The 17,595-nt window shown below is 39.4% G+C and overlaps 1 protein-coding gene across 1 annotated transcript in view; it reads right to left on the bottom strand.

Annotated features, from left to right (window-relative positions):
* Positions 1–17,595, bottom strand: part of SLC25A13 (solute carrier family 25 member 13) — a 281,715-nt gene that overhangs the window by 222,847 nt on the left and 41,273 nt on the right. Inside the window, exons 2-3 of the mRNA XM_007939784.2 lie at positions 14,958–15,011; positions 3,759–3,901 (exon numbers count right to left, since the gene is read on the bottom strand). Coding sequence (XP_007937975.1) covers positions 3,759–3,901; positions 14,958–15,011 — 197 coding nt within the window. The remainder of the gene's footprint in view (positions 1–3,758; positions 3,902–14,957; positions 15,012–17,595) is intronic.

Here is a 17,595-nt window from a genome sequence, read left to right as displayed (position 1 = left end):
GGGACACTGCATGGTTTAAAATCAAAGAGTGTGTGTCAGGGTTGTATCCTTTCACCATACTTACTCATTCTGTATGCTGAGAAAATAATCTGAGAAGCTGGACTATATGAAGAAGAACATGGCATCAGCATTGGGGAAAGAATCATTAACAACCTGTAATATGCTGACGACACCACTTTGCTTGCTGAAAGTAAGGATGACTTGAAGCACTTACTGATGAAGACTGAAGACTACAGTCTGCAGTATGGATTACATCTCACTATAAAGAAAACAAAAATCCTCACAACTAGACCATCATGATAAATGGAGAAAAGATTAAAGTTGTCAAAGACTTCACATTGCCTGGTTCTATAATCGACGCCAATGGAAGCAGTAGTCAGGTCATCAGATGATGTATAGCACTGGGCAAGTTGGCTGCAAAGGACCTCTTTCAAGTGCTGAAGAGCAAAGAGGTCTCCTTGAGGACTAATGTGCGCCTGATACAAGCCATGGTATTTTCAATCACCTCATATGCATGTGAGAGGTGGACAATGAAGAAGGAAGACCAAAGAAGAGTTGATGTTTTTGAGCTGTGGTGTTGGTAAACAATGCTGAAAGTACCATGAACTACTAAAAGAATTGACAAACCTATCCTAGAAGAAGTGGAGCCGGAATGCTCCTTGGAAGCGAGAATGGCCAGACTTCTTCTGACCTACTTTGGTCATGTTGTGCATACCCCAGAAGGGACCATGCCCTGGAGAAGGATATCATGCTTGGTAAAGTGGAGGGTCAATGAAAAAGGGGAAGGCCTCAATGAGATGGATTGACAAGTGGCTGCAGCGATGGGCACAAGTATAGCAAGAATGGTGGAGCTGGCACAGGACCGGGCAGTGTTTTGTTCTGCTGCATATAGGGTCACTATGAGTCAGACACAACGTGACAGCACCTAACAAAAACACCACCACCCTAGTAACAAGAGACCAGTGCCCAATTCTTTGTTATTAAACACTAAATCCACTGCCACAAAGTCAATTCCAACTTATAGCAAACCTACAAGAAAAAGCAGAAATGCCCCCATGGGGTTTCTAAGGCTGTAAATCTTTACAGAAATAGCCTTCCTCATCCTTCTCCTGTGGAGTAGCTGATGGGTCAAATAGACAAGAATCGGGGCTTCTTAGAGAAAGGGCGATTTCCATGTTGAAGACAGGGTAAGTTCAAGGTGATCCTGAACATCTTATTGTGCCAAAAGCAGGGAGCATTCAAAGACTCCACAAGAGTCACCTTGAAGAAATTTCTACTAACCAAGCTGAGACAACCTAAGTATTTAAGAGTACAATAGCAATATATGATAATGTATTGAATTAAAAAATAAGTCCATAAATTTATATTGATATCCACTTCCTCCTCCACCCCCAAAATGATTAAGAAAGAAAACAGGGTAGAGGAAAAACCTTTTCTTTACCACCAAATACTAGCCAATAAATGTAGGAAAAATGATACAATTAGAAAACTCACCACTTTTCAAACACTAACATCGTAACTGATATAAAAAGCATCATCATGGATGCTAAACTGTTGGACAAAAGGTTGCTGGGGAACAGGATACCCATATGGTCTGAAAGTATCATCCCATAGATTATCTGTTGATATGCTGTTATGTGCCTTAGAGTCAGAGTAGAATTGCCCCATACAGTTGTCTAGGCTGTAATCTTAATGGGAGTAGCGGCCAGGTCTTTCTACTGCAAAGTAACTCAGCAGCTAAGCACTTAACCATTGCACCACCAGGGATACTTCCAGATTATCTACTAATCATAAAACCAGAAAATATACCACCTTAACCAAGTGAACAACATCCTGGGGAGATGAAATAGGTAGTATAAGATATCCCCTAAACTCCATCCAAAAATTTAACCTGAATCCAATCATGAGGAAACAGTCAAGTCCAGAATGTAGGACCTTCCAAACGCAACTGGCCTAGACTTGAGAAATCAATGTCATGAAGGGTCTGCTCTAAATTAAAAGACAATAAAATTAATTCAATATAAGAATCTTGACTGGATTCTGGATTTAAAGGTTGGGGGGAGCAACGAGTCCTTTGGAATGGTGACTGGGCAGGGAGAATCTGGCAACTCTGAATACTGGACTGGATGTTAGATATCTGACATGATTGGTAATTTTCCTTAAGTATGATAATGGTACGGTAATTAATGTAGAGAATGTTGTTATTCTTAGAAGATAAATGCTGAACTATTATGATGTCTGCCCGTTTACACATAAATGGTCCATCCAAAAAAGTAAATTATGTGTGCATGTGGTTGTGTGTACAGAAGGAAAACACAAAGGTAGCAAAATGTGAATAAACAGTCAATGTATGTGAAGGGCATACACTACAAGTTCAATGTATTATTCCTTCAACTTTTCTGTAGTATAAAAAATTTTCAAACTATCATGTTAGAAAAATCTAAACCTCAAATACTCAGTTGGATGGACCTATGCTGCACATAGGCCTGGTTACAATTCTTCTGAATACTGAGCACAGGGCACGTTTTTCCTCAGAAAAAATGTTTGCTACTTCAATAGACAACTGTGAAATATATCTTGCCTCTCCTTATACCCTTCCAGAGGGGTACTGATGGAAATAAGGCCTGCTCACCCATTACATTTTCTTACCAAGCAAAGAATCTCACCTTGGTGTGAGAGATAGAAAACAGAGGTAACAGAATTAAAGAAGAAAAAACAAAAATACTTTCTACCACTGGAACAGAGAGAAATCATAATCATGCAATCCTCCATAAAATTGAAGGAAGAATATTTGCCAATTTCCTCCTCCCCTCTCCTCCCCACAAATCTTCAGGGTCATTTCCATGCAAGACAGGCTGACAGGTGCATACATAAGAAATGGAAGTGCTGGTTAACATTGAGAGCATTTGCTGTGCATGAAGAGACTGTACGTTGGTTATATCAAAACTACTACATAAGAACATCAAACCACAATGATTCCAACAAATGGAAGAAGTTTAGAGCTAGAGAACTCCACTGCAGAACTGTATGCCAAATGCAATCCGTCAAAGTGGGTGCTGCAGGCAACAAAAGCAGAAGGCCAGGTCTACTACAGTAGATAAAAAGAAGGCCAGTTTTGTAGATCATGTTTAGGTTATTACAGGACACTGGTGTTCATATTAGCAAGAGTTGAGAGCCCAAAATTCTGCACTTATTGGTAAAAGCCAAATGTTATGTTTTACAGCATAGAAAAGACCCATTTTTTAAAAAAATATAAACAGAGAAGAGCAGTAGAGGATAAAAAAAATCCCAAGATTTTGCAAACTATCCTATTTAATTCTATAAGGTATAGTCTCTCTTTTCTAGCTTTTGCAGAGTACCTTTCTTGGAGATTTGGGATCACTGTATTATTCTGTCTGCTAGAGCACATCCTTTAATAATAAGTGAGATTTTAAAGGTCATTGGAGCAGAAGGAAAGATTTCAGAATAGTCAAGTTCATAGAACTATGCTTTATAATTACCATTTTTACAACTGCTTTGAAAAATACACACAAATACTCTTGTATATATTGTCACACTACCTAATCATAGTTTCGGCTAGCTCTTTAAACTAGTCAAAAAAATACACATAGAGAATCCCCAACCATGAAATGACCACAGGAGGAATTCTTAAGAGCATTATTTCTAAGATAATTTATTAGTATTAATAGATGACTTCCTAATTATTAAAGAGGCTACGGGGGAAAATAATTCAATAAGATAATTAAAAATAAACATACCCATCTTTGGTTTGATCCACCATACCACTTAAAAGTTCCACCGTCTTTGGATTAGGCTGGCTTTCTCCAAAAATGTTCAAGTATCGAGTGACAAAGTCATCGGGAGACATGAAAAATTCACCATGTTTTTCAACGCTTGCATACTGTTAAAGACAGAGACAGAGAAGTTATTTTATATATTTGAATCTTAAAAGTACATAACTATGGGTCTATATGGGGACTCTGGTGGTGTAGTACCTAAGGCATTTGACTGCTAACCAAAAGGCTGGTGGTTCAAACCTAGCAGCCACTCCTTAGAAGGAAGATTGAGCAATCTACTTTGGTAGAGATACCGCCTTGGAAATCCAAGGAGGGGTCACTATGAGTTGAATCAACTCTACAAATGTGAGGTTTTTTTTGTTTGTTTGTTTTAAATGGGGTCCATAGGTGAAAAAGTGGAAAATATTCTAAGGATACAATGTCAGATGTGATAATGTGCTCTTCACAACGACAGACACTTCCTCTCACTGCATAACTCAAAGAAAAAATAGGAACATATTAATGTTCTCCAGTTTTACATTTATAGCCAGTGGTTTTTAATGTAGTCCAATTTTTTCCCTGGGGCCATCTGACCATATCTGAAGACAATGTAGGTTGTCATAAGTGAGGGAAGGGGTTGCTGCCAGCATCAAGTGGGTAGATGCCAGGATGCTGCTAAACATCTCTCAACACACAGGACAGCCTTGGCAAGAAAGAATTCTCCAGTCCAAAATGGTAATGGTGCCAAGGTTGAGAAGCCTTGGTTTACATAAATTTGTAAAGACAAACTATGCCTTGCTCTTTAGCAAGGACACATAGCTTTTTTTTTTTTTTTTTTTTAAGTGGAATTAATTATGAATCATGGAGGAAAATGATCTAATTCTTTTGTCCTCAATTCTTGCTTCAAGGGCATCAATGATACAAGAAAGGATGACAAACCGGCTAAGCTGGAAAGCAAACTATTAACTGCATTGCTTCTTGTGGGATTTTAAAGAACCATGTACTAAATGCTGCTTCAGTTAGTGTCCTCTCCATTCTACAGCATTATCATACAAAACCAGTAAATAAGAATCTGGCCTGGGATGCTTCTTCACTGTTCTTCCAGGTCTTGTGTTAGTGTGGCCTGAGCTCACGCACAATAAGGGACCTGCTAGTTCCATAAAGCTTCGGGGGCTATGGGAAATGCTGAGAAACAGCCTGAGGCTCTTACATTGCCCTTATAAAGTAGAAGAAAGCCTCTTGGTCCTGAGTATAAAAGCATGACTTGGGGTGTGGGGGTGAGGACAGTGTGGCTGAAAGAACAGGGCTAGTTAGGTGGCAGGAAAGACCCTGATGGCCATAAGAGATGCGGTGTGCATAATGAAGTGAGGCTCAATGACAGATCTCCTGTCCCTCCAAAATCCCATGTTGTTGTTGTTGTTATATGCCATCGAGTCAGCCCTGACTCATAGCGACCCCTCCTTGGGTTGCGGAGGCAGTATAACTATGAGAAGTAGATGCCCAACCTTCCTTCCAAATAATGCTGTTAGGTGCCATCAAATCAATTCTGACTCAGCGACCCCAAGTAACAGAGAACTACTCCACAGGGTTTTCTAGGCTGTAATCTTTACTGCTTTACAGGTACAGATCACTAAGTCTTTCTCCCTTGGAGCCAATGGGTGAGTTTGAACCACCAACCTTTCCAAGAACTTAACCACTAGGGCTCCTTCTGTAACTGCATATTGTTGCCATAGAGTGGATTACTACTCGTAGTCCCCCTACAGGACAGAGTAGAACTGTTCATAGCGTTTCCAAGGCTACAAATCTTTACAGAAGCAGACAGCCACATCTCTCTCCAGTGGAGTGGTTGGTGGGTTTGAACCGCCAAAGTTTAGGTTAGTAGCTGAGTGCTAAACAACTGTGATACCAGGGCTTCTTAGTTAAGCCTAATTTAAAATGTTTTAGAACGTCATTTGCTATTTCTACATTTTAATTCCAATACAGGATAAGCCCCTGCTTAGACACTCCGTAACATCTACACAGTGTTGTTTTCTTTTAGGGGCCCTAGTTTTGACATTTCTCAGGCCTGGGTTATGCAAGGCTCTACTTCTTACTAGTTGTGTGACCATGGGTACATCACAGACCTTCTAGGACTCTGTTTCCTCACCTGTAAAATGGGGATAACATCATTACCTGCTTCATAAAGTTGATGGTAGAAATAAATGAAGACAACACTATAATATACTTAGCACAATGCCCTGCACACAATAAGCACTTTATAAATGTTCTACATTACTGTTTATAATTCACACACAGTGCAAAAGAAAGGCTCAACGGTGGCCCAATGATGCTACTATTCTTCAGTCAGCATTTCATTCAGCTCGTTGGAAACACAGAAGAAAGAGTATTTTGATTTTCCTAACTAAGAAAACAAGCCTGAAATGTAAAGGAAATATCCCTGCTACAGCAATCCTATGCTTTAGAGTTCCATGGATGTTTGCTTACAGTAGTGAGTAATTAATTTATTTTAAAACATAATTTAACTCTTCTCCTGCCACTAGACATTGACATTACTTCGAGTTTGGGGCATTTTCAATAAAGCTGAGGTAACCAGCTTTGAACATAACATTTGTACAAATTCCTGGTAATTTTCAAAGGCTAGACTCCTGGAGGAGAAATCACTGAGTCAAAGGGCAGGAACTTTAAGGCTCTTGATACTTATTATCACACTGCTCTCCAGAAAAGATTGTACCAATTTATACTCCCACCAACAGTGTGAGAACCTGCCCTTTTCCCTCCCTCCCTCCCCCCTTGGACTATCACATTTGTTGCAAATGTTTTTCCAGTTTGATATTTATATATAATTGAGTCTGTGGATTTTATCTCCTTTGTGATTTCTTCTATTACTTCTAAGCTTAGAAACTAGTCCTTTCCAGATCAAATCTGGAGATCCTGGATAGAGTGGGAGGAAAAACGGGGAACAAAATCCAAAAACTCAATAATGACCAGAATTACTGGTTGGATGGAGTCTGGTGAGACCCCCAATATGGCCCTGGGATACATTCTGGGCCTGTAATAAAAGTCACTCTCAGGGGCTGGCTCTCAGCCCAATAGTAAACAAGATGCACACGCAGATCACTCAACCTAGGGTGACACCCACATACTCTATGGAAATGCATCCCTTGGAGCAGTCGACCATGGGGCACCAGAGGGGCAACATTCTCACAGAGGAAATGCAGGACACACAGGAGTGAATAACTATGAGGAGCATGGGGTTGTGTCACTGGGCAGGGAGGGAAGGAGACTGGGTTACGGTTGGGGATGGCAAATGGGGAGTGAAACTAAACGTACACGTAATGTTGAATGTAAAACAAACTCTGCTCTGTAAATATGCACCTAGAGCACAATCAAAAATAAATAAATAATAAAGTAAAAAAAAGAAAACATGAACACCAGGGGGGAAAAAGAAAGAAATTAGTCCTTTCCTCATCTCAAGACTACCTCTTTTATCACATTTTCTCTTAGCTTTTTTTTCAAATGGGTTCATCTTTTATCTTTAAATTGTAATACACTGAAAATTTATATATATGTATAGTTTGGGGTAAGGATCCTCCAATTTTAATATTTTTCCTCCCTAATCACATGGTTGGCTGCTAACAGAAAGTTATAGGTTCAAGTTCACATAGCCTTACAATCTGCTTCTGAAGTATCAGCCACAGAAAATCCTATGGAACACAGTTCTACTCTAACAGACATGGCCACCATGAATTATAGTTGAGTAGATGGCAACGGGCTTAACTGATACCTGGAAATATGACCTTGTCTAGAAATAAGGGGTTTACGTTAACAAGGTTATGCCAAAGTAGGGTTATCTTAAACCTAATTATTTCTGAGTTATAAAAAGCAGACTAGACAGAGAGACATAGGCAGAGAGAAGAAAAAGAAGACAAAGGGCTGACATGCCTCTGCAGGTCCAGGAACCTCAAGGACTGCTGGAGACTACTAGAATCTGATATAGCCCTCCCTCTAAAGCCATGCCCTGAATTCAGACTTGGAGCCTCTGAACGATGAGAAAATAAATTCAGGTTTTATAAGTCACCTACTTATAGTATTACTGTTACTTTTGTAACTAGGACACCACCCAATAACCCAACACAGCCAATTCTAGGAATTTATCCTAAGAAAATAATGCTAAATGCATGCAAAAATGTAGGGACAAGGGTGTTCATTACTGTTATTACAACAGCAAGCAGAAGAGAGAACTAAACATTCAATAATAAATCAAACTCAGTGCCGTCAAGACGATTCTGACTCACAGCGACCCCTCTTTGGGTTTCCGAGGCAGTATCTCTACAGAAGCAGACTGCCCAGTTTTCCTTCCAAAGAGTGGCTGGTGGGTTTGAACCACCAGCCTTCTGGTTAGCAGTGAAATCCCTTAGGCACTATGCCACCAGAGTTCCCATTCAAAAACAGGGGCTGGTTAAATGAAAAAACTACCATACAGAGAGCTATCTATAGTATGGAAAATATTGTAGAAATTCATTCAATTACATGAAAAGCTATTCATAAAATATTAGATGAGGGGAAAAATTCTATATAAAAGAGTTTTTTTTTTTTTTTCCTTGTTAAAGTATCTCTAAGCTGTCCATTGTCCATTCTTCCTGCTGCCACAACCTTAGGACCTAACACCAAGATTTTTCCCAAGACTGCCCTATTTGTTGCCTGGCTGTGCCAACCAAATTTCAAAACCATCCTTCCCAGTTACTGGATTACTCAGAAAACCTTCAATGGGTTCCTATTGTTTAGCAGAAATACCAAACTCCCAATTACCTTTCTAATTTTGCCACCCACACTCTGTAGTACTTGGCAAAATCCCTGGCACAGTTATATTTAAGTAAGTGTTTGAAGAATGAACAAGACTCCCTCAACCTGGAGAGGCTGTTTACTCCCAAGCCCATCTCCAGGCCTTCCATAGTGTAGTCCTCTTCCTCCTCACCACTCCAACACCCACTCATCCTCAAAGCTCCTCAAGTTCCCTCTCCACAGAGCCTCCCAGACTGCTCCCTGCTTCCATTTCCTGTGCCATCTGCTTTAACCACACTTCACATATGCAGACCCTTCACATATGCTGACTGAGAGAAAATTTTACCTGATGCATTCCCATAAGTCTAGTATCCATATAAAATTTTAACTCCCTTTAAGACACAGTCATTGCTTATACTTCTGCACATATAAATCACTGCAGAATTTCACAGTGTTTTATTTTAACTGTAAGCACTCAATAAACACCAAGAGCATTGCTGCTGTTGTTGTTAGGTGCCATCGAGAGGACTCCCACTCATAGTGACCCTATGTACAAAAGAACAAAACAGGATGGTGTGTGCCATCCTCACAATCCTTGCTATACTTGAGCCCATCGTTGCAGCCACTGTGTCACTCCATCTTCTTCAAGGTCTCCCCCTTTTACACAGACCCTCTACTTTACCAAGCATGATATCTTTCTCCAGGGTACTGTCCCTTCTGACAACATGACCAAAGTACGTGAGAGGAAGTCTGGCTATTCTTGCTTCCAAGGAGCATTTCAGCTGCACTTCTTCTAGGACAGATCTATTTGTGCTCTGGCAGCCCACAGTATTTTCAGTATTCTTTGCCAACACCATAATTCAAAGGTATCAACTCTTCTATGGTCTTCCCTATTCACTGTCCAGCTTTCACATGCATAGGAAGCGAATGAAAATACCAAAGCTTGCGTTAGGCACATCTTAGTCTTCAAAGTGACATCTTCGCTTCTTAACACTTTAAAGAAGTTTTTTGCTGCAAATCTGACCAGTGTAACATGACATCTGACTTCTTGACTGCTGCTTCCATGGGCATAGATTGAGAATCCAAGTAAAATGAAATCCCTGACAATTTCAATCTTTTCTCCATTTATTGTGATGTTGCTTATTGGTCTACTTGTGAAGATTTTCTTTTTTTCTATATATTGAAGTGTAATCCATACTGTAGACTGTGTAGTCTTTGATCTTAATCATTAAGTGCTTCAAGTCCTCTTCACTTTCAGCAAGCAAGATTGTGTCATCTGCATATCGCAGGTGGTTAATGAATCTTCCTCCAATCCTGATGCCATGTTCTTCTTCATATAGTCCAACTTCCTGTATTATTTGCTCATCACACAGATTGAGTAAGTATGATGAAAGGATACAACCCTGATGCACTCCCTTGATTTTAAACCATGCAGTATCCCCTTGTTATGTTTGAATGACAGCTTCTTGGTCTATGCACAGGTTCTTCATGAGCACAATTAAGTTTTCTGGAATTCCCATTCTTCTCAATGTTATCCATAATTTGTTATGATTCACACAGTCAAATGCCTTTGCATAGTCAATAAAACAAAGGTAAACATTTTTCTGGTATTCTGTGCTTTCAGCCAAGGTCCATCTATCTGACAGCAACAATGATATCCCTCATCTGACGTCCTCTTCTGAATCCAGCTTGCATTTCTAGAAGTTCCCTGTCAATATGCTGCTATAACTGTTTTTGAATTATCTACAACAAGATTTTACTTGCATGTGACATTAACAATATTGTTTGATAATTTTCACATTATGTTGGATCACCTTTGGAATGGGTACAAATATAGATCTCTTCCAGTCAGTTGGCCAGGGAGCTGTTTTCCAAATTTCCTGGCATAGGTGAGATTCTTCTTCATAGAATCTTTTTACCCATAGAATCTTTTACTATTGCACCTCAAGGCTTGAATTTTTTCTTCAGTTCTTTCAGCTTGAGAAATCCTAAGGTATCCTTCCCTTTCGTTTTTCTAACTCTAGATCTTTGCAAATTTCACTGTAACCATTGACTTTTGTCTTCTCGAGCTGCTCTTTGAAATCTTCTGTTCAGCTCTTTTATCTTGTCACTTCTTCTATTTGCTTTAGCTACTCTCCATTCAAGGGCAAGTTTCAGAGTCTCTTCTGACATTCGTTTTGGTCTTTTTTTCCTTTCTTGTCTTTTTAATGACCATTTACTTTCTTTCCTATGATGTTCTTGATGTCATCCCGTAATTCCTCTGGTCATTGGTGTTCATTGTGTCAAATCTATTCCACATATGGTCCCTAAATTCACGTGGAATATAATCAAGGTCATATTTTGGCTCTTGTGGACTTCTTTTAATTGTCTTCAGCTTCAACTTGAACTTGCATATGAGCAACTGATCATCTGTTCCACAATCAGCTCCTGGCCTTGTTTTGGCTGAAGATATATTGAGCTTCTCCATCAGCTCCTTCCACAGATATACTCTATCTGGTGAGGTCCATGTGTATAGCCACCATTTGTGTTGTTGAAAAAAGGTATTTGCAATGAATAAGTCCTTGGTCTTGCAAAATTCTATCATGCGATCTCCAGCACTATGTCTATCACAAAGGCCAAAATACGGCCTATCCAACTACCAGTGATTCTTCTTTGTTTCCAACTTTTGCATTTCAATCACCAGTAATAATCAATGCATTTTGATTGCACATTTGGTGAATTTCAGACTGCAGAATTTGGTAAAAACCTTCAATATCCTTGTCTTTGGCTTTGGCAGTTAGTGCATAACTTATAGTAGTATTAATGGGTCTTCCTTGTAGGCATATGGATATTATTCTATCACTGGCAGCATTGTACTTCAGGACAGATCTTGAAACATTCTTTGTGATGATGAATGTCACACCATTCCTCTTCAATTTATCATTCTCGATATTACTGTCTGATTCAAAATGACCATAATCAGTCCATTTCAGTTTAGTAATGCCTAGGATATTGATCTTCATGCATTCCATTTCATTTTGACAACTTCCAATTTTCCTAGATTCATACTTTGTATATTCCATGTTCAAATTATTCATGGATGTCAGCAGCTGTTTCTTCCCATTTTGAGTCATGCCACTTCAGCAAATGGAGGTCTAGAAAGCTTTTATTTCTTTCAGGTCATCAAGATCAACTCTACTTTGAAGAGGCAGCTCCTCCCCAGTCATATTTTAAGTACTTTCTGACCTGAGAGGCTCATCTTCTAGCACTATATTGGACAATATTTCAGGGCTATTCATATATTTTCCAGTAATATATCAGACAGTGTTTCACTGTTATTAATAAAGTTTTCACGGCCAATACTTTGAGAAGTAGATGGCCCCTTCCTTCTTCCAAGTCTGTCTTAGTCTGGAAGCTCCACTGAAACCTGTCCACCATGGGTGGTCCTGCTGGTTTTTGAAATACCAGTGGCATAGCCTCCAGCCTCACAGAAACATGCAACTCACCACAGCACGACAAACTGACAGACGAGTGGTGGAGACATGACATTACCTGCTGTTTATCACAAGAACAGCCTACACTATAAAACTGAACTTAGGTTAGCATATTTTACACAAAGACCTGCCCTACACTGCTCAAGACCTTATGCTCCAAGGCACCCTAAGTCACCTTTCAGTTAGCAGCTGAGCACTAAACCACTGTGCCATCTTTCTCTCACAGTGTATTCTTGCTAACAAATGCTATATAATATTTATTCAACCATTTTACACTTACACACACAGACAAATACACCTAACTCTACATCTAATATATAGTAGACAACTTAAAAAAAAAATTAAAATGCAATTGACCTTAACTCTTGTCAAACATAGAAGAAGCCAGAAGAACTTGGCCTGTTTCTGTCCTCCTGGGTTCCTTCTTTCCTTATTTGCTTCAATTCCTCCTGGCTCTCTCTAATGTCCAGAGCTGACCCAATTCCCTTGCTACACCACATATCTCCAGCTACCCCAAGGTGCAAAAGAATCTCTCTCTAGCCAATTCAGCAAAAAGAAGGTTGGGATATTTCACAAGGAATTTTTATTAGGAAGAAAATCAAATCAGGAAGAACACATAGAAAAACAGCAAAGTAAACAAGCTTACAAAGTGCTTACTGCTGATCTTGACTTAACAGCCAGCTAGGATGAAGACATGCCTGGCTCAGCCACCTCAGTGCCTCAGTCCCCATTCTTCCCCTCACCTCAACATCCTCCAAGGTAGACGATAAACAAGAGATCCTCACCAGGGGGGATTTGTTTTGGTACCACACTATCTGGGCCTGGTGAGATTACCAGATCCTCTGCCAGATCCACAATCCCTTCCAGAAACTGGTGAACAGTTTCTTTAGGTATGCCTCACCCTCATCACCCCCTCAGACTCCAAGTTCTATAGAACTCGCACTCTAAGTCCTCATATATAGACCCAACCATTCCAAGTGTGTTTGGCAGTCCCAAAGATTCCACCCCTAGCCTTTAGATCAGTTACAAAGAAACCCAACAGGTGGTTGTCTAGAACTCTACATAGAATGATGACCCTCTTCATGTCTACCTGACCAATTAGATTTGTCCCCAATAAAGGCTTGGTAAAGATACATTGCTCCAAATTAAGATCTTAACCTAGCCTCACCAGCTGCCATGCAGCCTCAAAAGGTAGACACTGTCTTTACCTGTAGGCTCTCCAACACCACCAACAGACTAATGGGTATCAGAATTGCACCTCTTGGAACACTCTGAGCTGTTCCCATTTCCTGTCAAGATGCCCACAAGCCTTGCTTGTTTAGCAAACAGAAGGAACAGATAGGTTCTAGGTACTTTCACATAAGTTACGTCATTGAGTCTTTACAACTTTTTATTATGAAATGTTCAAACATATCCAAAAGTAGATAGTAATAAAAAAACCCAAAGTTCCTTTTTACCATTTTCAAAAACTTTATCAATCACACTGGCCATGCTTTTTCCCTACTCCATTAAAACTGGATTGTTTAAAAGCAAATCCCAGACATCACAATTTTGTCTATACATACGTTGGTGTTCATCTCTAAAAGATACAGATATTTTATATTTCCTATAATCAAAATAACATTACAGTCGGGGGGGGTACAGTAACAACATCTTAATGTCAAGTATCTTATCAGTGTTCAAATTCCCTGATGTTTCAATTTCCTTTAATAATTTTGAGGAGTGATTTTTTTTAAGAGCATTTAAACTTGATGAGTGAAAACTGAGGCTTAGAAAATAAGTTTCTAAGCCATATATTTAATACATAACAATGTTGTTGTTGTTGTTGTTATGTGCCGTCAAGTCGACCCCGACTCATAGCGACCCCTCCTTGGGTTTCCGAGGCAGTATCACTACGGAAGTAGGATTGCCCAACCTTCCTTCCGAATACATAACAATAAAGCAACAAATTTCTCACATAAAGCCTTGGTTCTCTTTCTAGGTAGCAAAGCTATATTTTCGTAATCTTTTGAGAAGGTCCACATACTTGTTTTTTATTATCATTACAGAAGTGACTTTTTCCTCTGTGGAGTACTTTAATTCCAGTTAAATAACATAAAGGTGCTTCAGTGTTCAGCAGCCAAGGTTGTTGTTAGTTGCTGTTGAGTTAATTCCGACTCCTGGTGACCCCACGTGCACAGAGTAGATCTGTTCCATTGGGTTTGCAAGACTGTGACCTTTTGGAAGCAGACTGCCAGGCCTGTCTCACAAGATGCCTCTGGGTAGGTTCGAACCACCAATCCTTCTCTATTAGTAGAGCACTTAACCTAAGTTTATGCCACCCAGAGTACACTTAAGTATTAATCACTCACTACCTACTAACACACGACATAAATTAAAAGAAGAATCCAAGGAAATAAACATGTATGATGTCTATCGTGTTCTAGTACTTATATTATTCATACTGATGCTGCTTCCTTATAGGGCATTACACTTGTAATAAAATGATGATGTTGAAATGATGATAGCAGACTTCTGCCAAAGAGAGCCAAGGGTTGTCCTCTCTGAGTGAATGGAGGATTACTGAGATGTTAACAGAGAGCTTAAACTTGTTAGGAGAAGAAACATTACCATCAAATTGCACAGGTCAAACCTGAAAAGGTAAATGGGTTGCAAGCTTAAATCCTCCAACTGTTGATTTCTAATACTTCACGTGAGACAAAAGTAACTAAAATTTAAACCACATCGCCCTTACAAACAATCGCCAGCAACTTTCCCACACATTTTTTAAAAAACAAATATAATTGTAAAGGATCTGTTTCTTAAATAAAGATATTTTTTGGGCTTTTTCAAAAATACAATGAAACAAAGAGCTGTCTGAGAATAATCTTTAAAAATTACAGAATATAAATCAAACAAGAAATAAAATAGATTCCTTTATACTGACCTTCAAAAATATTGTTCTTAGCTCAGCTGGATCTGCTCTCTTGGTTAAAGCCACCTATAAATAAACATAAAAATGTTTATATTATTAGAACAAAGCTGAGAAATCAAACTAGCAGACTGAAGGAAAATAAACTCCAGGTTAGAAATTAGTGGATTTCATTTTTGTACTTAAAGCACCAAATTTCCCCAGCGCATAAACTATTTCCTGGATTTAAAATTAGACTCCTTATGTGGCTTCCAGAATGATAACATTCTGTACTAGAAACTGGTGGTTAAGGCTCCTAATATCTAGTGTTTAATGTATACCATTAAAATAAAAAGGAAGACGAAAAAAAGGAACATTGAAACAGATTCGTGACTACCTTGTACTTTGTAATACACTCCTGAGTGACCCATGCTCTTTCACAGGGGAATATTAAATTTTAAAGTACAACTTGTTTGTTAACTATGCAAAAGAACTTTTTTTTTTTCTTTTTTTAAGAATTTGGTGAACTAGGCAAATCATATTAACAAGCAGAAGGGAATACTTCCCACAGTTTCACCATGAAGAGGCACATACACCTAGTAACCTGGCCATGCCAAGGAACTTTGCTCCTCTCCATGCCCCCACCCCCCACCTTTTAATTCAATAAATCAAAAATTTCCAAAGGTATGACTATTATTCTCCATATTCTAGATACACAAGGGGCTGTGGTTAACCTTCCAAAAGCAAAATTTGACAGATTAGCTCAGAATAGGTGTTGTGCTTAATTCTCCAGGCCACAAAGTCCAAAAACATCACTGGGGAAAAGGCAAGACAAACTTGAACATGGCTGCTTCAGGCCAACACAAAAGAGCCCTTATGAGGAACCAAACAGTGGGCTTATTCAGCGACACATCACCCATTTCTACTGGCAAAACTGTCATGAGGCTGAATTCTCACCAAGTACAGCGTCACCTCATGATACAGCCAAGGAGGGGTTCCTGGAACCACCCCAACACTGGAGCCATGTCGCTATCCAAGGGGAGATTTATGCAAATTGTTCTAAACCCCTTCTGTGTGTTTGCAAAGGCTCTTCTGAGATCTTTGGACAATGGGTTCTCTGTCTCTAGGCATGTAACTGCCTGAGTTCCTTGGCCCGCCACTGTCAGGAATAATTTTATTAACTGATCACTGGAATGGAGAAGTGGTCTTTCTGAAACCAGTTGGTAGGTCATCTTGTTTCCCAAAATAGAGTGATAACACTTTCAATTTTATCAGAGTACTTGCAACCACCAATGCTTTTTTACTCCTAAGAATTCTTAATCTCTTTTTAAAACCTTGATTTATTTCATGTTTTTTGCTGTTCAACTGAGGAAAAAAGAGACTGCTAACCAATCTAAGATTGACAATCCTGCTGCTATCTAACAGTTGCAGGAAAGGAGTTCCTCCTTATTGTATTCTAAGGGAGCATGGTGGGCAGAGCACTAGGAGAGAAGACAGGGAAAGCATAAAATGGTCTTTATGCTGTTCTTTAAGAGCAGGGCCAATTTGCTCCACCATGGAAAAAGTTCCTATTCTCACGAGAGTTTATAAGTAACATTTTCTTAAAGGGCATGGGGTAACTCTAGGATCTTGGTTGGTTTTCCTTCAAAAGCAAAGGAAATTTTCCATAAAGTGAACTAACAATAACATATCCTTTAAAATCCAATAAATTCACTATTCTGTGGGCTTCTTAAGGCTTTCCAGGTGAGTACTTTGACAGAATGAACCTCCCTACCCTAAATCCCCACAGCAGTCCTCCACCAACGATCCAAGATGCACAGCTGATGCTTCCTATCAGGACTACTCTGTGAGAGAAAGAAATGAGTTTCACTTTCTGATTTTCACAGGTCTAAGATTCTTCTTACTTCTAAGACACAGGGGACAATGAATGAAAACAATTCATACAGTCACCCAAAGACTGTATGAAATAAAGAGAAAATATTTTATAAATCATGTCACCTAACAAGTACAGAACACTTTACAGTTTTCTAAGCATGTCTATTATTGTATTGGATGCTTACAGCAAATCTGAGAGTCAGATAGGGTAGATAGTATTTCCCCCATTTTACAGAAGGAGAAACCAAAGCTTGGGAGGGGTCAATTGTTTCCCCAAAAGTCTTCTTAACATACAATCTGTGCTTAAATGTCTAAGTCTTTTCAGAGTTGGGATTGGATCCCAAATCTTCCATCTCTTATTCTGATGCTCTACCATGCTACATTATTGTTGTTGTTATTTGCCCTCAAGTCAGACCCGACTCATAGCAACTGCTCCTTGGGTTTCCGAGGCAATTATCACTATGCAAGTAGATTGCTCAACCTTCCTTCCGAGGAGTGGCTGGTGGGTTTGAAACACCAGCCTTCTGGTTAGCAGTCAAGTGCTTTAGGCACTATGCTACCAGAGCTTCAAATGGATTATAATTTATGTTAATGGCTAATATAATATAGTAATTGCCTATAAATCAATCCCAGTTGCTCTTAGAAAACTGGTTGGTAGTGGTTGTCCAGTGCTGTGATTAAGAGCACGCCTACCTTGAGCACTGGGCTCTTTTAAAGAACTATCTATATAGGATCAAAGGAGCTCTGGTAGCATAGTGCCTAAGGCACTTGACTGCTCACCAGAAGGCTGGTGGTTCAA

This window comes from Orycteropus afer, unplaced genomic scaffold (genome assembly GCF_000298275.1).
Source record: "Orycteropus afer afer isolate SDZICR_OR568_19922 unplaced genomic scaffold, OryAfe1.0 scaffold00063, whole genome shotgun sequence".
In the NCBI taxonomy this organism is placed as follows: domain Eukaryota; kingdom Metazoa; phylum Chordata; class Mammalia; order Tubulidentata; family Orycteropodidae; genus Orycteropus; species Orycteropus afer.
This window is presented reverse-complemented; position numbering and strand designations above follow the sequence as displayed.